This window comes from Solanum verrucosum, unplaced genomic scaffold (genome assembly GCF_900185275.1).
Source record: "Solanum verrucosum unplaced genomic scaffold, falcon-dt-bn FXZP01000016.1, whole genome shotgun sequence".
NCBI lineage: Eukaryota > Viridiplantae > Streptophyta > Magnoliopsida > Solanales > Solanaceae > Solanum > Solanum verrucosum.
In genome coordinates, this window is record NW_026020243.1 from 498,391 (window position 1) to 524,254 (window position 25,864).

The 25,864-nt window shown below is 29.0% G+C and overlaps 3 protein-coding genes across 3 annotated transcripts; 2 read left to right on the forward strand and 1 right to left on the reverse strand.

Annotated features, from left to right (window-relative positions):
• Positions 1–560: 560 nt before the first annotated feature.
• LOC125832992 (zinc finger protein ZAT9-like) lies at positions 561–1,973 on the reverse strand. Its single transcript, XM_049512160.1, has one exon. The coding sequence runs from the start codon at positions 1,971–1,973 to the stop codon at positions 561–563; it is 1,413 nt and encodes a 470-aa protein (XP_049368117.1).
• Positions 1,974–11,230: 9,257 nt separating this feature from the next.
• LOC125833001 (hyoscyamine 6-dioxygenase-like) lies at positions 11,231–14,499 on the forward strand. The gene is made up of 4 exons (XM_049512167.1): positions 11,231–11,528; positions 12,147–12,454; positions 13,092–13,410; positions 13,950–14,499. Exons 1-4 carry the CDS (start codon positions 11,337–11,339, stop codon positions 14,187–14,189), a joined length of 1,059 nt encoding a protein of 352 aa, XP_049368124.1. The 5' UTR covers positions 11,231–11,336; the 3' UTR covers positions 14,190–14,499.
• Positions 14,500–21,820: 7,321 nt separating this feature from the next.
• On the forward strand, positions 21,821–25,444 carry LOC125833006 (elongation factor 1-beta 2). The gene is made up of 6 exons (XM_049512171.1): positions 21,821–21,985; positions 22,064–22,183; positions 23,214–23,295; positions 24,539–24,656; positions 24,865–24,978; positions 25,076–25,444. The coding sequence occupies exons 1-6, from the start codon at positions 21,900–21,902 to the stop codon at positions 25,237–25,239; spliced, it is 684 nt and encodes a 227-aa protein (XP_049368128.1). The 5' UTR covers positions 21,821–21,899; the 3' UTR covers positions 25,240–25,444.
• The last annotated feature ends 420 nt before the right edge of the window (positions 25,445–25,864 follow it).

Sequence of the window (25,864 nt, forward strand, 5' to 3'; positions counted from 1 at the left end):
AAAGTCGACATAACTGGTGAACAATGCAAGATTTATCAATCCAACGAAAATACTTAGGGAAAAAAACGAAAACAATATATATAAAATGAAACATTATACTAAAATCAACAATAAAATGAAACATTTTACTAAACAACAAATTTATGACTCATCCAACCAGACTTGTTAAACCATAGTTTTTTCTTTCTTTCTCAACTAGCAAGAATATTTTTGCACAAATTCCTTGAACAAAGACAAAATTTGAATAACAACCTTAAATTATCCTATTTATACAAATTTCCAATTCAAAACATCTTTTTTAAAAAATATATTAGGCCAAATAAGTAAAGTTATAGTAATTAGTAAGTTTTAACAGACTTAATATATATAAGGAACTAAAAAAGAAAGAAAATCAAAACAAAATCAACTACTATGATTAAAGGAAATTACATATAACATATATCAATGAGAACTTCTACTACCTAAGGAAAAGTAATCATCCTAAAGATCCAATAAAACCATATAATAAAATTCCCAAATATAAAACCTAATTTGATCATACTTTGGATTATTATTATCTATTACAATAATGTATCATCATCTAAATGAGGCAATTCATTAAGATCAAAATCAAGAACTTTACTTGCATTTTGACTTGATGATTCTTCTTGATTATTTGTCAAATGGCTCCTTTGATGACCTCCAAGTGCTTGTCCAGTAGGAAAAATCTTGTCACAAAATTTGCACTTATGAACATTATTATTATTATCATTAATAATAATCTTTCCATAATTATTGATTTCTTGATTTCCCAATTGAACATCTTGATGACCATGATCTTGACTATTATTCTCTTCTTGATTTCTACCCTTAATTCCATCGATCGTGTTCTCAATACTGATCTTGAACTTGTTATGACTCGATCTGTGACCACCTAGTGCTTGATGAGTCGCGAACATCCTTCCACACTCATTACATTTGTATTTGACCTCCACTGATTTCTTGAGAACCGGGATGTGGACCAAGTCCTGACCCGATTCCAATTTGACTAGCTCCTTCTCCCTCTTCCTCTTCTTGGTTTCTTCGCGATTCTTTTCTTCAGTATCATCAACAACCCCCTTTTTCTTAGATTTATCCTTCAAATTGCAAAAAACAGCTTCTTTAGGAGCACTGCCAACTGAATTGCTACTACTCATCATGACCTCTGACCTATTATTATTATTGTTGTTGTTATTGTTCACGTCTCCATTGACTAAACTTATAAGCTGTTGAACCGCGTCATGTAGCTCCTTATCATCATCCATTATAGTACTACTTACACTCCTCTTGAGAGGGGATCTCCCTCGTCTATCCTTCGCACCCCAATCCTTCAAAAGAGGTAGTTCAACCACATTAAAATGAATTCCTCCTCCTCCTTCTTCTTCTTCATCTCGAAGACTAGCAAAACGATCCTCAAATCCCTCATTCACATCCTCAAAAGTAGCTTGAAAACCCTTATTTTTCGATATTTTTTTACTAGGGGGTTTCATACCTCTCCATTCTCTATCAGGATGACATCTCATATGTCCAAATAAAGATTTCTTAGATGGAAAATTCTTATGACAAATTTCACAACTTACTACCACATCTCCTATCTCTTCTTCTTCTTCGAGAACAACTTCTTCTTCATCATCATAATCATCAAATCTTGATCTTTTTATCGAATACTTTTTTTTCTTCCAAGATTCTTCTAATCTTTGATTTGCTTGAACATGTGCACTACTCATATGTCCACCTAAAGCTTTTCCTGAGCTAAACTCTTTTCCACACTCACAACATATATGATCTTTCTTTTGCTTCATCAACAACAAGTTTTTCTCTTCACGCACATCCTCATCTCCGCAACTTTCATCTTTGTTTTTCTTGAGCTTAAGATTTATCTTCACCTTAAAGTTACTTGAAGATAAACCTTTTTCACAAGATCCATTATTTTCTTGATCATCTTCAGCTTCCATTTGCGTGGAGTTGAGAAATCAAGAAAGCAAGAGCTAAAATCAAGAAAATCCTTTTAAGGAGAGGAAAGCAATGAAACCCTAGAGGAAAAAGGGAAGACAAAAAGGTTAGTAAGGGAGTATAAGAGACATAAAAAATATGGCAAGTGAGTAGGATTATAGAATTAAAAAAATAAATTAATAAAAAATAAATTAATTAAAAAGTTGAGTAATATGGAAAGAAAAAAGAAATTTCATTTATAGAAAATTCACATCCCAAAATTCAAGCTCGGAAAATTAGCTACTTTGTAAGACGTATAAATGAAAAAAAAGAATATATATCCTTTAACACAAAACCTTTTTATTTGATTTCCTACTTGGTGTCCGGTACTAATAATGGGACGCACGGCTAATTCAAATTTACACTATATAAGACTCGTTATACAGATTAAAGGGGAAATGATTCATTATCGAGATTTTTTCCCATATTTTAGGCTAGAACTCGAGAGTAAGTGAGTGACAAGAATTTCATTAATTGTATTCAAGATTTAATATATACGTATGAAAAATATTTTTTGATCTTTATACTTTGTATAATTTCTATATAAATAGTACAATTTTTTGATAAAAGGTATTCGACTGATTACCATATTCCTGTTTAATTACTTATGCATATTAATGTATATTTTTAAAAGAATATTATACTATTATGTCGGATAAATGATAACTACAAATTAATCACCATGAATAATAATAAAAAGTGAAACTACTGATTTAAAATTTTAAATTCTTATATTATAGTAGTGTATATAAGTTAAATACTTTCAAAAAAATAATTCCTAAGAGTCCAAATTCTGTAGGATTGGTGCCAACAAGAATATATATCTCCTCTCTGTATAATTATCCCACACAAGGACAAACATCGAAAATATCTGAATAATAATGTTTTCTGTTTTTTTTTTCTCATTTAAAATCATTTTTCCCTCCAATATTATGTTTTTCCCTCCCATATATATATAATATTATGTAATCTTTATAGAGTATATATATACCTGTCTTTTTGTAGATTTTTTTATTATTAATGGTATTTTTTTTTCTTTTTATAGTTTAAGTTAAATATATTGCGCAATCTTTTAACAAGGTGAATTAAGGTGTAAGGTGAGACGATACGTTTTATATAGGTTTGGACGATGCGTGAGCTTTAGAGCATGGAGCGTAAACTCTATGGATTTAAAAATTATGCTAATTTTAATATATTAGAAAAAAATATATATAACAATTAAAAACATTGAAATAATACAATTTAAATGTTAAAAAATATACTGAGATAAATACTAGAAATTCTACAAAGTAATACAAAAAATATATATAAAATAAAGTATCATAATAAACCCTTGCTACTGATATCCAAACAACCCAAACATTATTTTTTTAAGGAAAAAAAATCACCTTAGGAAAAAGTGTTATCTATACCTCATATAAGTAAATGACTAAAGGAATATATTAATACTGTAAATTAAATCGGCTTAACACATAAATAATTTCTTAAACTTGTCAATAAACTTCACATAAATATTTGATCGAGAGTTTGTTCTAATTATTGGGCATCAGAACACACGATTAGATACTATTAAATACTTTCAATTCAAATCTTGAAAAAACTCCTAGCATATTCTTAAGTATTCATTAGGTAAATAAATTAACAAATTAAAATATATCATCATCTTTCGTTAGCCTCAGTAAACCATAAAACCTTAGATATGTTTCAATAATATAATTAAGAAGAGATGCAAGAAAATCCTTCCATAAACTCGGACTCAATTTTTTTTCTAATTTAATATTATGTTATGTATAATAGAGAAACATCTACTCTTTTTATCTTAATATATTCTGCAATGGTTATCTATGTACTCTCTATAGATTATATATCTACCTGTCTTTACTCTTTTTTTAGTTTTTCTTTAAAAAAATAATAGGGGAACTTACATAAATTTCACTAGTTTAGAAGCTAATTATTTCGATACACTCTAATTTGTAATATTACGTATCTTATCCGATTTTGGTACCTCCAGATAGATGTATCTCGGATATACGGGTCAAATTTAGGAATTAGGTATAAAATAATTTGTTCTAGATACATTGTATTCAAGTGGATTCGTCTGTATGTGGGAAACATAACAAATCTCGCTCGCCTCTCTCCCCTCTCGCTCACCACTCTCCCATGTATATGGTATCCCAAATATATGTGAATCACTCCAGATATATACAGATACATGTATCTAGTGTGTATCTGGTGTGATTTGCATGTATCTAGAATACATATGAATCTCCCTCGCCTCCCTCCCTATTTTTGTGTATCTGTTAGCAAAAATTACATGTATCTAAGTTTAAGATACGTAAAAAACTTTTAGTTAGTGGTAAGATACATAATATTTTAAAAGTATATATAGATAATAATAGTATATATGGTAGTGAAGTATGTCTATTTATGTAGTTTTCCAAAATACTATGATACTTTTTAATTTGTATAGCCTAAGTCATATATATCATATTGTTTTAAAATGTGAAAGCATAAGATAAGGCAAAACGTTTTATATAGGTATGGATAAGGTGTAAGCTTCGAAGTTCGAAGCATGAAACGTAAACCTTATGAATTTTTAAGTTATGTATTTTTTATTTATCAGAAAACAATATAACTGTAAAAAAATATTAAAATCATAAAAATTAAAAGTTAAATAAAAGAGAAACTACCTAATTACAGAAACATTCCTATCATATTTACTAAAAAAATTTATAGTTTAAAATAATTATATTTTATCTCACTATTTAATAATTTCATATAAGATTTCAAGTCAGATACATGTAAACACACTAGAAACACAATATATACATGTATTCGGTGTGATTCACATATATCTGGAACACTAGATATGCGAGCAAGATATGAGAGTAGCGAGCAAGATGTGAGGAAGGTGAGGGAGGCGAGCCAGCGAGCAAGATTTATATATGTATTCCACATACATGTGAATCATACTAGACACACACTGTATGCAAGTATCTAGATAGTGTGATTCACATGTATATGTGATACTAGATACGCAAGGGAGATATGAGAGTGACGAGCGAGATAGGAGGGAGGCGAAGTAGATTTATCTATGTATCTTAGATACATATGAATCCACTTGGATACAATATATCTATAATAAATTGTACCTAATTTTGACTCAATGTATATTGAGTTACATGTATCTTGACACACCAAAATTTGGCAAGATTCATCATATTGCAAACTAGCGTATATCTAAGTAATTAACTCCTAAACTACTAAAATTTATACAAGTCACCCTTAAATAAATATTGAAATAAATTTTAGGAGTTCTACCAAATAATACAAAAATGTATAAAGTAAAATATCATAAAGTTAAAAGTAGTGTTTTCAAAAACGTTCTTGGGGCGAGTCCCAGGGGGAGGGGGTACCAAAAACGCTCCGGGGCGTAAATTAAAGAGGTAGATCTATAAAACTGAATATACATGAGACTGCACCCCGTAGATCCATGAGACTTATGCCCCGTGTCTCGGGGCTTACGCCTCCCCCCATACTGTATAAAATGCCTCGCCTCACATCCCCGCCTTTTAAAACACTGGTTAAAAGTGTCATCTATATTCCTTTAATAAGTAAATGAATAAAGGAATAAATTAATACTATGAATTAAATTAGCTTAATACATGTTTAATCTCTTAAAATTTGTGAGTAAATTTCATTTAGATACTTAAATTATATCTTGTTCCAGTTAAGTGCGTGAACATATGATAAAACACTTCTATTAGGTACATCTTTTAGTCAAATTTTGAAAAAAAAATCTTTCAATGTGTATTCAAGTGTCCATTACGTAAATAAGTTAATCAATTAAAATATGTCTTCATCTTTAATTATATGTTTTAGTTTCAATAAATCGTAAAACCTCAAACATATACAATTAAAGTTAATGTGTATAATTAAAAGATGTGATATAGTTCAAGATACAATAACAATAAATTAAACCGCAATCAAACAAGCAAGATAAGATAACAATGATATAGTTAAGAAATACAAATGAAGGGAAATAAATTCACACAAAGAGTCTTTCTCTATCTTCAAAGTTAGTAAACTCTAATACAAAGACTTAAAAGACTATTTGTATTAGTCTAGAAAAATAGCTAAATTTCTTAAACTTATCAGCAAATTCCATTTAAATATTTAAATTACGATTTATTTCAATTGAGCACTTGAGCATGTGATAAAGTGTTCTTACTGGACACTTTTGATACAAATTTTGATTATTTTTTTGCTCGTGTTCTCAAACGTCTATTAGATAATTAAGTTAATCACATATTATGTCATCTCTTTAATTATAAACATCAGCCATAATTGTAACATACCTTAGATTTTACAGGTTGTTAAGGTTAATACATATAAGTGAAAGAGATCATATTAATCTATATGTAATGAATACTTGAGAATACACCCAGAAAAAATTAAAAATATATAATAAGAATGCTTTATGATGTGTTCAGTTGATTAATTAAAACACTAATTATAACTTAAATATCTAAATAAAATTTGCCAATAAAATTAAGTAGTTATTATTGTATTTCTAAGATCACCTATCAATAATCTAAGGACAGTTATATTTCTAAGATCACCTATCAATAATCTAAGGACAGTTATATTTCTAAGATCACTTATCAATAATCAAATCTTAAGATGGGAGGGAAAAAAATATATTTTAGCCTAAAATTGGAGGGATATACAAACTTTTAGAGTTAATGGTAAAAAAAAAAAAAAAACAAGCATCTAATTTATTTATTTATTTGGGGAGTTTTATAGTTTAATTATTCATTGTTTATTTATCTATTTAAACTATCATATTTTTGAGAGTTTCATATTTCAACTATCACTCTCTTTGTATTAAAACACGCCTCGATGTTGAGTTGACCTACACACGCATGTTATTGATTGAGAACAAATATTTGATCAACTCATCATCAAGATTTGTTTTAATAAAAAAAATGTTAATTTAAAGAGGTAAAAGAAAAACAATGGACAGTTAAAACTACATGAAACTCACAATTTTTATTTTTATTTTTTATCATTTAAGTCAAATTCTTAACATAAAATTGGAGGGAAAATAATGCCAACAATGAATTTTCTTCTAGTTATTAACTTATTATTATTATTATTAATTTATTCACTTATATTGGTGGGTTTGTCATTGTTTAAGATGTCAATTAATTAGGTAGAAGATTGAGTCGGAATAAAACACAGAAAATATTTTTACAAAAATTTAAGAAAATATTTTTCCTTTTAAAAAATATTGTAAGAATCAATGTTTAATTTTGACATGAGCAACATGTTTGTTTTTTATTTCTTACCGGGTGGAATCCGACTAAATTTAAATATGTGCATTATAGGCTACATCAAAAGTTATTTTAGGGGTAATTAATTAGCGGCAATAACTTAATTGCTGCTAAATATATATTTTTAGTAACAATTAACACTATTTGTAAATATCCCTAAAGCTTATAGAGACATTGAATCTAATAACAATTAACGAATGTCAGTAAAAGTTTTATCACCCTTTATTAATGTGCACATTTATTGCCGCTAAAAATTATTTTTGTTATAGTGGGGCAGGATCATTTTTGAGGACAACACCTTCAACTTAATTATTTTCGTTCTCAAAAATTCAAACTTAAAACTTCTAATTAAGATGGGAGAGACCGAATCATCCTACCACAACCCAGAATCATGTTAATTATGGTACAAATGATTTTACCAAGAAGAAGAGAATTTTTTAACGTGGTTATTTAATGTATATCACAACACAATCTTTTCAGTATAGCTTAAAAGGGAAATATAATATACTCCGGACTTATTCATAGAAAAAACTAGATGCAAAAGTAGTTTAAATTTGTTTCTTTTTTTCTTTGGGTAATTCAGTTTATCATAAAAATGTGTTGATATTCATTTTTTACTTTCTCACTTCGAGAAAAATGAAATTAGCTATGAAATTCCTTGTTAATTCACCGCTAAATAATATTAGCAATGATTTTATTGTTTAGCTACAAAATTTATTCGTCGCTAATTTCTATTTATTTTTTAATAGTGTCTCATGATTTTGTGGACTCTTTTTGTTTTCTAGTTATAGATTAATGAATTATAAAATACTTTTGAGATATTGTAATATATAAAAGAAAATATATTTAAAAAGAGATATTATTCATGAGTAATTCATCTCTACAAAAACTCTTCGAACTTTGGAAATACAATCAAGGTAGGATATTTAATTTAATAATTACTTCCGTAAATTTATTTTCATGTAAATCTCATACGGGTAATGTAGGATATTTAATGATATTTAATTTAATAACTTTCATGTATATTAGTACATTTAATGATATTTAATTTAATAATTTTCATGTATATTACATACGCTTCTCGAAGGGTAGAGGAATGTGAACTTTAACATTTATCTACTATAAATATATTTATCTAAGCAATTTCTTAGAGGAATGTGAACTTTAACATTTATCTACTATATAATATATTTATCAATTTCTTGTTTAAGTGACGGAGGTAAGATTTTCTAAAAATATAAAAAATAAAATGAGACGTATATAAGCCCAATTTTCAAAGACTAAATTAAGTGGATCAAAATAACTTCAATTAATTATAAATAAGTTATTAACCTGTTCAAAAATATACAAATAGACGGATAATGAAATTATGGATGAATTTGTTTTACTACATTAATTATATCACTAATTAATAGTTTCATATCAAATTTGAAGTCAGATACAGCTAGACACATGTTTTTTGCTATCACATACACTGAAATAGGGAGAGAGGCGAGCGAGAACAAGAGGTAAGCGAGTGAGATCTGTCTATGTATCTCAAATACATGTGAATCACACTAGATACACACTAGACTTGATATATGTATTTATATGTATCTAGTGTGATTCACATGTATCTGAGATACTAGATACATAGAAAAGTGGCAAACGAGATGGAAGGGAGACAAAAAAAACTAAGATATTTATCTATGTATCCCAGATATCTGGCATTTTATTACATCCCTTCTTATCATGATGCAATGGCTGCTAACATTTTTTTCCCCACCCATTAGAAAAATTAACAGTATTCTCGCTTTCTCGATATGACTTAAACCTTCAACCATTCGATTAATAATAAAGATGATCAATCACTAAAGTAAGCCTCACTTATCAACGACGACTAATTACACTAAAGCAGTATGTGAGGACAAATATTTTCTTTTTTATCTTATATTTTCTTTTTGGCAGAATTCACAATGGGAGGGACATTTTTAGGGGTATAAAATAATGTTTTTTTCAACAATTATTAGAACAGACAATTATTTAAATGATAAGGTGAATTTGATATTATTCAAGAGTAGGTACGATGACATTTTATCTTATTATCATGTTGTTATTAGTGCTTTCTATTATTTTTTTATTTTATTTTTTTAGTCGGGAATCTATCAAAAATAGTTTATTTATTTTTATTAGATAGAGATAAGATTTACGTGTATTCTATCTTTTTCATATCTCATTTATAATATTATATTGAATATATTGTTAGATACGATAATGAGTGAAAACGTACTTGAACTAAAAAAAAATCAAGCTAATAATATGTAGATATAGATCAATTTAGTTGGATTACATTACATCAAAAATGATATAGCTTAATTATCGCTAAATATATATTTTTAGCGGTAATTGAAACTTTTTTTTGTAAATGTCCCTAAAGTCTATAGCGATATTGGATCTAATAGTAATTACTAATGTAAGTAAAGGTTTAACACTCTTTGTTAATGAGTATAATATTTATTGTTGTTAAAAGTTGTTTTGTTATAGTGTTAAAATAGACTAAAATAATTAATTAACAGGTTTAAATGAACGGATTTAGTTGGGCTCTAATGTAGGTATCGGACACCGGGTGAGAAATAAAAGAAAGCGCTTGACTACCTACTAATCTTCTACTCTAATCCTCGATTGAATTTGTGAGGAAAAAAATAATAATAATATTTGCCTATCATTTAATATACATAAGTCATGCAGTTTTTGTATCTATGTTGTTTTCATACAGAAAAATTAGAAAAATATTTACTATTTCAACGAAAATCTATTTTCCAACATGTATTTTTTTCAGTGAGCCAATTTGACGAAAAATGATTGTAAAATCTTACTTTATAGCACAAATTTTTCATTACTTCGCAGTAGAAAAACATTTATTTCTAAGTAATAAATAAAATAAGACTATTTAATAATCTCCGACACGACCTCGTGTTTTTTCCTGAATAAACAGAGAAAATTAAAATTGTGACCTCATTATAATTAACTTGTAGTCAATTATTTCTTTTTAATTTAATTTTATTATAACAAATAATGTTTACGTCTGATTTTTTTCTTTAAAAAAATGTTATGAAGATTTAACGTGTTGCATATATAACAATCATTGTATATACCACCAAAAAGTTATAGAGCAGGTGTAATAATATTTTTTACATTCCCTGTCGAAGAGTTTGAATTCAAATTTTGAGTATAAATTTTTAAATATAATTAATTAGTAGAGGCAGATGCATGTTACATTATAGCACATAAATTTATCTGAATTTAATATTTTTAACAAGGAGCATAATTTATGTGCAAAAAATTACTAATATATGTAATGAATAGTAGATATAATAAACCCATAATTTTTAAATACGATGCATTCAAGCTAAAAATCTTAAAATTTGAATCCAAAAAGTTTAGACTCAAAATCCGTCTTTATTGATAGAGAGTGTTTTATCCTTAAATTAGGACTTTTTGTAACGCCCAGTCCATTAGTGATATTGACCTGAACCTAGATCCGTACGACTTTAAAACACGCAGTTAGTAGAGGATAAGACCTACTTACTTATATATTAAACATATCTCATGTATTTTGCTGATATAGACTTCGTATCTTAAGAAGGGGTGTCACACTTTTCAACGTAAATCTGAATTAGTCGAACTTTATAGCAAATATCATACAAAATTTTTTTTTAAAAAAAAACAAAGAAAGAAATAGATGTGTATATAGACATAGTTTGTAAGCGAAAAATGTTACATAAATCAAAATGAAACGAAGAAATAGTGTTTTGCATCCACACTAATCCACAACCGTTCACTTTTCCTACTTAATATTACATCGACCATTATTTACTATTACCTATCTGAAATATTACCATCGTTCACTATTCCCTACCAATCATCACTATAAATAAGTCCATAACAAAACCTTTGGAACCTCACAAATCAATTATTTCTAGAATTATTATTATCAAAGCAATTAATTAAATGGCATCACTAGTTTCAAGTTGGTCATCAGAAGTGAATTCAATTCCAGAAAAATATGTTGTTCCATTAGAAAAAAGAGTAAATGCAGATGTACCAATTGGTAAACATATTCCAGTTATTGATTTATCACAATCTTCAACTCAATCTATTCAACAAATCATCAAAGCTTCTGCTAACTTTGGTCTCTTTCAGGTTACACTTTTTCTACCTGAAATATTATCTTTGATGTTCGTTTTGGAACTCTAACTAATTTTTAGAAATTTTCACCCAATGTCTAATATATGTATTGAGATTAATATCGATCGATTGTTTTTGACATCATATAATAGGAGTCATTTGATTCACGAACAAGTTATACTGAGATTATAATATAGGGATTATATTGGATACTAGAATGTTTTTAGCTTTTTTATTTATTTCTTATCTGGTGTTTGATATCTTAAAAAGGGTTTTGACTAGCTTTTTTATTTTCCACCCGGTATCAGTATTTAGTATTAACTTTGGGGACTTATTATTATTATTTTGTGCGGGGGGGGAGACCTAGAATTTGATATCCACTTTGGGTCACTAACTAGTTCTTTTCATCCGCTTTGACGTTCGGTTGCTCTAACTAGCTAGTTATTGACAATTTTATACCATTTTTAGGGATCGTTTGATTTGAAAACAAGTTATACCAGGAATATAATGTGGTGATTACAATATGGAGATTTAACATATGGTCACTCTACTTTACACAGTAGATCACAATAAACTCATTAAATTACTCATTATCACGTTGATGATGTAACTGAACTTTACCCACTATTACAGGTGATCAACCATGGAGTGTCAGAAACCCTAATGGTTGATGCATTATCAGTTTGCAAAGAGTTCTTTAAGTTGCCAATTGAGGACAAAGCAAAATTTGTTGAGAAAGATGAGGGGTTAAGTGATTTTGAACCATCAATTGACCAAAGGCCAAAGCTTTACATTGAAAAAGAATACGCACCAAACAAGAATGGTTCAAACACTAATAATGTCAAGGACACTGTCTTTTGGAAAGACACTTTTGGACATGGTTGTCATCCTCTCACTCAAGATGTCATCAATTCTTGGCCTGAAAAACCACAAAAATATAGGTATATTTTATACATTGATTGTACTATATTGGTGTTCGATATCCATATTGAAGTGTGATTAATTGTAGTCTGTTGGACCAAACTTTTGGGAGCCCAAAACATGTTTTTGTTATTATTGGTTATGCGGTTTCAATAAAAGGCGATTATGAACTAAGAAAAATGTCCAAGGGTGTGGCTTAGTGATCAATGAAGTGGTTGAGAATTCAAAGATCTCAGGTTCAAAACTCAACGGATACAAAAAAAAAATTAGGTAATTCTTCTTATGTGTGTGACAGGTATCTGTGAAATTAATTGAGGTGCGGGAAGCTGGACCAAACACCACGGGCATGAAATAACTAAGAAATTTTTTCTTATTACTACTACTACTTAGGGCAAAATAGTTGAAAAGTTCTTATTATTAATGTTAGTTAATGAATAATGGCTAACCAACTGAACTACTAAGATAATCTGCTCCACCCAACTATTTAAACTAAAAATAGCATGTGAATGTATAATGTACATACAATTCATGTATAACACGTGTATAATCATGTATTAATCTATGTATACTAGTTAGAAAAAATAAACAGTGAATCGAATCGGCAATTTATGTAAAACATCCTTATATTAATCTTTTATTATTTGTTTTCATTTTCAGAGAAGTGATAGGTGAATATGCATTGGAGCTAAGGAAATTGAGCTTAAGGATTTTGGACTTAATGTGTGAAGGACTTGGGCTTGAAGTTGGGTATTTGACCCAAGAACATAGTCAAACTCAACTCATGGTGACCCATCACTACCCACAATGTCCAGACCCAAACTCAACAATAGGTATAGGTGAACATTGTGATGGTGCACTTATCAATTTGGTCCAACAAGAACTAAGTGGATTGCATGTGAGAGACAAAGATGGCAAATGGTTTGGTGTTGAACCAATTCCTGGTGCACTTGTCGTCATCAATGGTTTGATCTTAAAGGTATTGTACACTTCTTACTTCAAATCGACTAATTCAGGTTCACGTTAGAAAAAAGTTTATTATATCTAGTGTTAGCGCTCTTTGCCAAAATAGTTGAGATATTTGGTTTAGGGGATAAAATTCATTGTTAAATACATATGCATTCCTTATGTGGAAATATTTTATTATTCAGTCCGTTTTATAAAAGAATGACAACTTTTTAAATTTTGAAATGATTTAACTTAAACTTCTCTTTTAACATGTCATACAAATGTTATATAGTGTTTTAGATTACACGTTTCAAAAGTTTTATAATAACATAAATGTTATGACATGTTTATGACCACATGTTTGAAAAATCATTCTTCTTTTCTTAAACTCTATATCTATTCAAATTTTGTCACATAAATTAGAATGGAGATATTTTTTTTAATTTTTTTTTATGATACACAAGTTATACACAGGACATCAATGACTTATTAATTTATTCACTTCTTTAAATATTGATATCGCTTACGAAAAATTCTGCGTACGTCACTGCGATGTGATTGTGTGTGTAGGTTGTCACAAATGGAAAGCTATCATCTGGAGTGCATAGAGTTGTGACAAATTCAACATCTGATAGAACATCATTGGGCAGCTTAATAAGTCCAATTGAGTGCATAATTGAACCTGCAAAATTACTTATAAACGAGAACAATCCACCATTATTCAAATCATTTTCATATACAGAATATTTGGGATATTATTTTAGTGACACCACTGAAATTGAAGCAGCATTGAAACCATATAAGCTCTAGGAAAAGAGGGAATCAATAATTTTAATTAAGTTTTATGTTATAATGTATTGTTTGTTTGTTTGTACTATTTTTAATTTTCTACTATGTTGTATGGACTTCCCTAGTTTGATCTTTGTTCATGCTTGTCTGAATTTTAAGTGAATAAATTGGTTGTGCCAGTCCAGAGGCGGAGCTAGGTGGGGGTTTGTGGTGATTCAGACTAATCCAGTAGCTTTTCCATAGACCATGTATTTGTATTAGAAAATTAAATAAATATCTATGTATTTTAACTTGTGAATTCCTTATAAAATTGATTGAATATGGTTCAGTGATAAGAAAGGGATCGTGAAAATGCTTTTCACGCTAAAGTTATGGGTTTGTGTGCCACATATTATAATTTGGATGAGTAAATTTTCTAATACTTGTTTGAATTTAGAGTGAATAAATTTGTTGTGCCAAAATCATAATATTTTGGACAAGTTAGATCATCAACTTTTGGGGTCATATTTGACAACTCTAATTTTTAATTTTTAGAACTGAACCACAATACATTTTTTAAACTACATCAACATTTACATTTGTTACAATTTTATTCAGTTTATTATGTGTGTAAATAAATTTACACACATCGAAAATATTAAACTTAGATGAACTTGGTGAAGAAACGTTGCATCCACCTCTATTCCCCTAGTTTTTGGGAAAAGAGGAAATGTTGAAAATAACATTTTGGTATTATTTTATTGAGATATAGTGAAAGTCTGAAAGAGTTGTTCAAGAATAACATATTCAGCGAAATTTCATATACGAAATCTGAAAAAATAAAGTGTACAAATCTTATCCTAATTTTAATAGATATTATAAACTGTTTCCAAAGATCTTGACTCAAGTACAACAAATCAAACTAATATAAAAAAGGAAATATGACAATAAAAAGTATAGTAAAAAATTTCAAGAAAAAAACTAAACAAATAATTCTCTTCGATATTTGATTCTCTTTAATAATTTAATCAATGAAATATAGATGTGACATTTTTCTTTTTGGTGACTAAGGGGCAATTAGGTAGAGGAGGACAAGGAGCACCTCTCATAGGATGACAATGACAATTTTTAGTATCATCACAATAACTATAAATATCACCAACACCTTTGTAACATGATTCTATACAATGTTTTTCACATTCATTTGATGAATCCACACAACCAAAATTCTCAAAAATTGCTTCACATTTGTCTTCATTTGATGGAGGGTATTTTGGTGCATTTGCTTCAACTGTCATAAAAAAAAAACATAAAAAAGTTGAAATAAAAAATGTTCTGCAACTCAACACTAGTTGATAGTTCTATTCAAACTTTAATAGGCAGAATTATTTAATATTTGTGTTGCTGAAAAGATTGATATATATATATATATATATATTGGATAATTTACTACATGATTGTAGTATATAACCATTATACTCATTATTGATCACATTTTTGTAAATGTCTTTAAGGCATAAATATGAATTCGACTCCTTTCTATTTCTCTTCTCATTAATCTATCTAAGTTCTTTCTTGGATTGTTTAAACTAAAATAAATTATTAAGATTTAATTCACCAAAGTATCTAGACTATAATTTAGATATATATTTTAAATTAATTATATCTTATCCATTGATTTTAATTTATTCTATGTGTTGTCAATCTAGGCAAGAACTTAGAAAAAGTGGTGAGAAAAGAAAATGAAAGGAGCTCCATATACAAAAAAGATATCTAAAAATCTAGACGTGTTAGATAGATCAATTCTTTTTAATGTGTTTGATGTAAAGAAAGATGTTTTACACGAAAAATATTTTATGAAAAATAAATTATTTTTTGATTTTAATAAGTAAATAGAAAATATTATCTCAATAACATGTGAGCAGATATATATGATTGAGGGGTGGGGAGGTCGGGATAGGGACGAAGGTGGATATGAGGCGAAAGGGTGTGGGTGGGTTAGGGGATGATAGAGGGAGTTTGTGGTGTTGGGAATGGGGAAAAGACAACCAAATCAGAATATCGCTTTTGAAAGTTATTTTTTTCTACTTCCATCAAAAAAGACATTTTCTAGATTTAAAAAAAAACGTATTTATCTTTTAAAAATCAATATCTTCTTTCATATCGAATACCCTTTAATTGTAACTTTAAAGAAAAATGAGTAACAAAAATTGTATAAATACCTGAAGCCACAACTAGTAAGACTAGAAGAGAAGCACAAATGATCTTCATTCTTAGGCAAATAAAGGTGTGTAAAAGATGATTATTATCTTGCTTTATATAATGGGAATTAAAAATATTTTCAAGGAAAACTGTTTTAAATTAAATAATCTTCTTTAGGTGAGTTGATATTTTCTGGAAAATTTTAATTAATTTGGCATTTTCATGAATTTGACTACTATTATTGGATTTGACTACTATAATTAAATTTCCCCTTAATTTGTTTTCCTATTCATTTCCCCCCTCTTTTTCTATTTCTTCTAAATAAATAACTTTACAGATGTTCGGACAAATGATTTGAGATTTACATTTGTAGTTTTAATTTGAAATGAGTTTGTTGGTGATAAATGAGTGAACTGGATCAAATATGAACGATTTAAAATTAGATCAATATAAAATGGTTAATACTATTATTTTTTTATTTGATATAGACACACTTCATATATATTGGATAACTTACTACAAACATTGTATTCATTTTCACATTTTCTTATATGTTTCTAATGAATAAGTGGGTCGGAGACGATATTGGGATTTGAGGTGTTGGAAGTGAGGAGAAGACAATAATGTCACTTCTGAATTATATTTTTTCTATTTTCATTAAAAAAAAAAAAATCCAAATTCTAAAAAACTTATTTTTCTAAAAAATATTTTGCTTCTATTGAATACACATTTAGTTATAAATTTAAATTAAAAGGTTAATCAAAAGGAGAAAGAATAATAAAAATTATAAATGGGAGTCGAAGTCTTCTTAAGGTAAGTTGTTTTAGATTTTAAATAATATTTCTTTAGGTACGTTTATGATTTAATTCCAAATTTTAATTAATTTGGTATATTTACGAATATGATTATATTAATTACTAAATTGACTTCCCTCTGTTTATTTTCACCTTTATTTAAATAAATAAAAAAATCTAAATAATTTTTTTTTTTTTTTGGTTTCCCACCCGGTGCCCACATTGGAGCTCTGACTAAATTTGAATCGCGCTCTGCAGGGCCCATTCGGGGGTGACACTCCCAACATGATTTTCTCCATACCCAGTACTCGAACCCGAGACCTCTGGTTAAGAATGAAGCACTCCCACCAGTGCACCACAATTCATGTTGGTCTAAATAAACAATTTTATTATGTGTTCATACAAATAATATGATGTTCAAATTTAAAGTTTTGTTTTGAAATCAACGTTTGTTTTTATATGTAATGGTGGTAAATGGAGGTTGAATCAAATATTAATAGATTTAAAGTTTAAATTGAGTCAATATAAAATGAGCAATAATCTGACACACTTGTATTTTATATAATGTAAAAGTGGGTTAGGTGACAAAATGAATTGGGTAAAAGACGAGTCCATATTCACTCATATTTTCATCACTATGATATGCTAGTTTATAATTCAATATTTGAATAAAAGTAGGGATGATAACATCAGGCAATTTTGAAGTTGTCTAGGGCGGAGCTAAGGGTGAGTTGAATATAGATCAATTATATTTCTCGATATTTTAAGCTTATAAACCAAATCAAACTAACAAGACTTAAATCTATGAAAATAAATATGATTTGATTTAAGTTAGTAGAAATTTATGAGCTATAATTCTACAAAGACTTACTGGATCATTAAAAATTGTAAATTCAAACTTATAATGATATATTAAGAAATATGTATTATAAATATTTAATGAATAGTTACAAATTACATTATAATAAGTATTTCAAAATATAAAATTTATATAATGTTGGTTCGATTTGATTTCACTTTTAACTTATTTTATTAAAATCAAATCAACTATAAAAAGATATAATAATGGAAAAAAATTGATAGATAATTCTCATTAATAATTTAATCAATAAATTAAAATATTGATGTAACATTTTTCTTTTTGGTAACTAAGGGGCAATTAGGTAAAGGAGGACAAGGTGCACCTCTCATAGGATGACAATGGCAATTTTTTTCAAAATCACAATAACTATAAATATCACCTACACCTTTATAACATGATTCTATGCAATGTTTTTCGCATTCATTTGATGAATCCACACAACCAAAATTCTCAAAAATTGCTTCACACTTGTCTTCATTTGATGGAGGATATTTCGGTGCATTTGCTTCAACTGTCATAAAAATATCAAAAAAGAAAATAATTAATCGAGAGATATGCATAGACTAATTTTAAAACTATAATTATCAAATAAATCGATTCTAGAAAAAGTATCTTAAAACTCTAAGCACAACAAATAGGTTACAAAATTTCTTGAAAAATAAGTGATTTTCTTGTATCTGATAAGTAAATAAAAAATATTATCCCAATCAAGAATATGTGGGTTTGGGGTAAGGTGTTGGGGTAAGAAGGAGAGAATAAACATAATATTACCTTTGAAATTTATGTTTCCTGTTTTCATCAAGAAAGTTATTTTTCAGATTTTGAAGAAATTTACATTTCTAAAAAAATCCAAAGTATTCACCAATAGAACACGAAAAATTAAGAAAAAAATTCAAAATATTTTTCTTACACTCTTGGTTATAGTAATAAAGAAGAAAGATTAATCGAAAGGACAAAGAACAACAAATAATTGTATAAATCATATATACCTAAAGCCACAACAAGCAAAACTAGAAGAGAAATACAAATGTTCTTCATTCTGAATAAGAGAAAGGTGTGTAAGTTCCTGAGTCGTCTTTTTTAGAGAACACCTTTTCTTATAGAATTGAAGAAACGAGAAAAAAATAAATACAGAATGAATAGTTGTTCTTTGTGTTTACATCTTATTTATAAGGAGAATAACATAAGAAAAATAAGTTATTTTCCATATATGTACTAAACTAAAAGGAAACTAAATATTTTATAGATACTTAACCAAAAAAACTAAATATTTTGCCATTAATGTAAACTCTAACGAAAAGAAAAAGTAAATATTATAGAAAACTCTTAGACTAAAAAGGAAAACCTGAATTTAATCCCTATTTTACCAACCAATATTTATTAAAAAAACGTAATTCTTTCAAAATTGTCTCCCTCTCCAAAACCCAAAGTTACCTCCTCCTCCAAACGGTCACACATAATTGGTAATATTTTGATAGTTTTTACTTTTTATGAATTGTGGTATTTTTTATTTTTTTATTAAAGAAAAAATATAATTTATGAAATTTAAATTATATTTTCAAATAAAATTTTAACTTCAAATTAACCTATCTCCAAATTAATAATTTCAAATATAAAAAATATTATTTTTTAGATAGACTATAAATTAAACATACACATAAATTGAAGCTGAGAGAATATTTGAAATAATCTCAATTGAACCTGATTTTAAAATCAAATTGATTTGAAGTTGACTTTTTTTTATATGCAATTTGAATATCTTAAATTGTATTTCACTCCTCGTAAAATTACAAGTTGTAAAAACTATCCATTTTTTCTCAATTCTTAAACAATCTTAATTACTTACACTTTGTTTGGATGGTTGTTATATATTGTATTGTATTGTACTGTATTGTTTTAATGAATCATATTTGGATATATTGTATTATTTTCCGTCATTACATAATGACACACATCCATAATTTGAGTGATGAACCTACAAGAAATGTAGGATACGTAGTAGAGTTATTATGAAAAAGGTAAGATCACCTTTGTGGTGACCCAATGATTTGGGTTTGGGACTTCCATGTTAAAGGTCTCAATTTCGAAACCCCTTGCCTTAGCGGTTTGCCTTCTGAGTCGAGCTCGTCACACCAGGCTTGCCTGGTGCAGGGTTACCTCTCCTATGTGGTTTGTGAGCTATTGCATAGGAGAAGGGGTTTTACCATGTGCGCATCCAAAGGGTAGCGGCTACGAGTTTCCCTTGTCATAAGAAAAATATGGTTATTAAATATGATTATTAAATAAAGATAAAATGAGACGAAAATATCAAGGTAATGACGCAATCACACCAAACCGGTCGTTACATAAAATCGGTCTTTTCGTTGTTATCTACGATACAATAGAATTTAACTAACAATCAAAATAAACTTTGTATATAAACTAACAATACAACAAATACAATACAATACAATACAATACAATACAACAAGTAACAACCCTACAAACAAGGTGTTAATGAGTAAACCATAATTAATAAACATAATATCCTTAGGTTCTGCATTGATAACTCACATATCTTCATGTTCTTTTTATATAAAAAAACATTTATAAACACATAATTTTATAACTATCACTAATCAACAATAGTAATAATTAATTATTCTTTAATATAATTCTTTCACACGGTATAAATAATCTATTCACGCTAAATACAAATCATTCTTTTACAAAATATAATATTATGAATCAATTTTTTTTTTTTAAAGTAATCACTTGAAAACAAATGTTAGTCTGTAATTTCCTTCTTTTTTTTTTTGGCTATTTCTTTTAAATAAACAATTTTAGTTAATGGATTTTCAAGAAAAGCATATACCTCTAGGAGCCGTTTGGTTACTGGATAAGGGCAAAGTTAATACATGAATAACTTTGTTATTCATGAATTAATTTTGTACCATGTTTGGTTTGTAAATAGAATTAAAATTATTCATGTATAAATTTTATACAATGTTTGGTTGGTGTGTCTCCAATGTTGTATAAAAGTTATACATGTATTGATTTTATGTGGTGTTTGGGTGTATTTTTGTAATGCCACATAGCTAATACTTACATAACTTATGAAGAAATCTATGTATAATTTTATGCAGGGTAGAAGGTAGAATAAGTTATGAAGGTATTAGTTATACATGTATTAAAATAATAAAATTACATATTTACCCTTAATTTGTTTTCCTACTTATTTGTTTGTAAATAATAATGTATATTAATTTACAAAATTAAGGAGTTATATCTTTTCTTTTTTTAAAAAAGGATTTAATCTATTTCTGTAACTTGTAGTTACGTTATTCCACACACACAACCACCCAAAAAAAAACCAGAACGACCCCCTGGAGTGTTTTTGAGTTTCGTCGTTTTTACACCACCCACCCTCGAGAGACTGTTGCAATTTATTTATTTTGGATACTGCTTGTTTATAAGCATGGATTTTATAATTTCCGATTTTTTTAAAAAGTATATTAATTTATAATAAATTAAATAATCAATAAGTTATAATTTATGTAATATAATTTCTACATAACTAAATCCTACATAAATAATATCTATGAAACTAATATTTGTATAATTAATACCTACATAACTAATACCTGTATAACTAAACCCTGCATAACTAAACCCTCCATAACTAAACCCTGCATAACTAATACGCATAACTTTAATTTCCTTTTTTTTTTTTGGCTATTTCTTTTAAATAAACAATTTTAGTTAATGGATTTTCAAAAAAAGCATATACCTCTAGGGTTTCTTGAAATACCTCATATATAAATTCCACTTTTTTTCATCCCCAAAAGCCTTCTCTTTCGCCAACCAAAACCTTACAGCCTCAAATCTCAAATCTCCTCTTTTATTTCTTCAACAATGGCTGTAACTTTCTCAAATCTTCACACTGAAGCTGGTCTTAAGTCTGTTAATGACCATCTTTCTGGAAAAACTTATATTTCTGGGTAAGTTTTTTTTTTTTTTCAGATTTGTAATCTGTGTTATTTTTATTTTTTATTTTTTTTTGGATGTGTTTTTTACAGAGATCAGCTGACTAAGGATGATATTAAGGTATATGGGGCAATTTCTGAACAACCCAGTTCAGATCTTTACCCCAATGCTAGTAAATGGTACCAAGCTGTTTCTGCAAAACTTGCCTCAAGGTAGATTTTGTCTTTTTATGCTGTTTTTGTACTGTTTTTATTGATTTGGATAATGTTTTGTTGTGAAAGTTGGATTCTTTAGTGTGTTTGTGTGATTAGTGATGAATTTTGAAGCTCAATTGTCCTGGGAACGCTTGTGGGTGTGGGAGTTGGCAGTTGATTATTCTTCTTAATGTTTCTGGTTGTATTGTTCTTTGGTTGTTTCAATTTTTTTTTCTCTTTGGAAGATTGAATCTTTGGTTGGGTTTTTGTTGTCTTTTTGATGAATGATGAATCTTGGAGTTTAATTTTTATGGAAAAGTTGGGGTGTGTTAGATTTGATAGTCATTGCTTTTATTTGATTCTACTTTTTAATGCTACTGATTATATTGTTCTTTGAGTTTGTTGAGTGTTTTTGCTTTGGAAGTTATAATCTTTAGTGCCTTTTTTGTTGTCTTTGTGATTGATGATGAATTGTGGATCTTAGATGTGAGAAAAGTTGAATAACTAGGTACTTGTCTTAAGAGAAATTTGAAAGGTCGAGAGAACTGGAAATTCTTGCAGCTTTGAGCATTCGATCCATTGAGATTTGCTTTCAAATTTGTGAGGAAATTTATGAGTGCGAATTATAAACTAGTATCTTACAAGATCTCTTCCTCTTGCGGTTGGTTGGTGAAGTGTTACAATTTGGAGCTTGGAGTTCAGTTTTCCCAGGAAAGCTGTAGGTGTTAGAGTTGGCAGCGGTGACTTTTCTTTGAATATGCTTTTTAATGCTACTGTTTTTATTGTTCTTTGGCTTTCCAAGTGTTTTTGCTTTGAAAGTTGGAATCTTTAGTGGTTTTATTGGTTGTCTTTGTGATTGATGATGAATTTTGGAGCTTATTTTTCATGGGAGTGCTGTGTGTGTGAGATTTGGCAGCCACACCTCTCTTTGATTATTCTTCTTAATGCTACTGTTTATATTGTTCTTTAATATTTCAACTTTTTTGGAAGTCAGAATCTTTGTTGAGGTTTTGTTGTTTTTGTGATTAATGATGATCTTGGTGTTTAGTTTTCCTGGGAAAGCTGTTGGTGTGAGATTCGGAAGCCAAGCTGCTCCTGCTGAAGCTGCACCTGCTAAGGAAGCTGCCAAGGTACTTACTATACTGTTGAAGTGTTTTATCTGTTGGCATTGACCACTTTTGTTTTGCTTATTACTATGTAGAGAAGATCGTTAATAATTCAGTTCATCTAATAAGATGTTTGCATTTGCTTTTATTACAAGGATCTTGGTTGTCACTATTTTGTATCGGTGTAATTGGGTTTTATAATAAAAAAATTCCCTCTCCGTTTCAATTTATTTGTTTGGTTTCAACATGGCACAAGTTTAAGAAAGTAAAGAACTATTTTTTAATCTTGTGGTCTTAAACTAAATATATATATATATATAGATGTACCATAATGCCCTTTCATCTTGCTGTCGTACACATGCCATGTGGGAAGTTAAAATTAAAGAGTTTCTAATAAAGGAAAGATGCATTCTTTTTGAAACTAACTAAAAACGAAAGTAATACAAACAAATTGAAATTGAGGGAGTAAAATGTGTTCTATTACTTTCTAGGGATGTTTTTTATATTTAAAGTGAATTTAGCATGTGTTATTAACTTGTTTATATGGTTGTTTTCTGCCCATTTATCAATACAAAATTTATGACTTGAAAAAAATTGTTGTGAATACTGTCTATATGATACTTAAAAAAATAAAATATAATGTTGTCTGTGATATTCCACTCTGTTGTGGCAATAAAGCTCCGTGAATTGTATTGTTTTTGTTATTCTGTTTAAGCTGTTAACCAAGTGTCTCAACTTAAATCTCTTTTCCCCTTCTCTTTCTCTCTTTTGAGTAAAACTTTTAGAAGATGTGTTGAATTGTGAGGAAGAAAATAAAAAGAAGAGCATAAAGGCTGAGGTAGTGCCGTGGCTTCCTAGTAGCCAGTGACATTCGCCAAACCAAAAACATAATGGTCAGAATTCCACCTTGAATGGTTTGTAAATTTCAAGGCAGTTCATCAATGAAAATAACGTATATATCAAACTGAATTGAATGTATTTTTCGGAAAGCTACCTTGTATGGTCCTACGTGCTCGCACATTTGTTCTTCTAAATAGATATTACTGGATATGTTATGTATTGGTTATATTTCTGTATCAACCTTCTCGTGCTTGGTCTGCATAACTAAAGGCTTTGACGTACCACCGTTACTCAATAGTACTCAACTGATCTATTTTATTATATTGCGATGTTATAGTGGCAATTGTTCATTCATATAGTAGGGGACATTTGATTATCTTGATTTTCTCTATGTCCAAGTGTAGTTTGACACATGAAATGTTTGCAGCCTGCCGCTGATGACGATGACGATGATGATATTGATCTCTTTGGAGAAGAGACAGAGGAGGAGAAGGCAGCAGCAGAATCAAGGGAGGCTGCTAAGGCATCTACCAAGAAGAAAGAGAGTGAGCATTGACATTCCTTCTTAGTTGCTTTCGTATACAATGCACAACTACTTTTATATGCGAATGATGTATAAAAAAGTGAAGAAAGAAATTGACTCTGGAAAAATACAAAAAAACACTTCAGAATTGGATTATAGAAAGAAAATATGTTCGTTTGCTCAAGTACATCTTTAATCTGCTTCATTCTGATCTTCCCTTACTTTTGTAGGTGGAAAGTCATCCGTTCTTATGGACGTTAAGCCTTGGGATGATGAAACCGATATGAAGAAACTGGAGGAGGCTGTTCGTGGTGTTCAGATGGAAGGGCTTCTCTGGGGAGCATGTATGACTTATTATATCTATTCCACTCTTTACCCATTGCTTGAACTGTTGTATTATCTTAGTTTGTTACTGACTAGCTGTTCTCATCTCTTTGACAGCCAAATTGGTCCCTGTTGGATACGGGATTAAGAAATTGCAGATCATGCTTACCATCGTCGATGACCTTGTCTCTGTGGATACCCTCATTGAGGAACGCCTAACAGAAGAGCCCATCAACGAATACGTCCAGAGCTGTGATATTGTTGCCTTCAACAAAATTTAAGGTCAACACGAGAAGGAACTCTCTATCCGGATTGAGCCTTGTCAGGCTGTATTTTTGCTAGTTTTTGAGTTGTTCTGAAACTTTATTTCTAGTATTTATCGTCGCTCTTTTTGTTCAAGTGCGTTTACTCATGAAATGGAAATGTTACTCTGAAAGCATATGAAGCTGAGAATTATGATCATCCATTATACCTCTTCTTTATGGCTTTTTTTGTCAATGAGTAAATTTTGGAGCTCTCAGTTTGTTTTTCCTAGTTATGTTGGGAGGGATGATTGAAAGGTTAACCATTGGATAACAATGGCAGTGTAAAGAAGCAATAGGTTGTATGATTGCCGTAAGCATTGGTGGATAGAGTTACTTCGTACCTTTGTTGGTAGGTATCTCATGAAATTACTTTAGGTTTGTTAAGAGTAATTGTTGGTGAATGGTTACTTCACAGTTGTGTTGGATAGTATCTTGTGAAATTAGATGAGGTTTGTTCGAGTAATCGTTGGTGGATGGAGTTACTTCGTACTTGTGTTGGATAGATATCTCGTGAAATTAGTTGAGATTTATTCAAGTAAGTTCATGGTTATTGCTTTAACAGCCCCTTTGAAGACCATGTTTGATTGTCTGAGGCAACCAA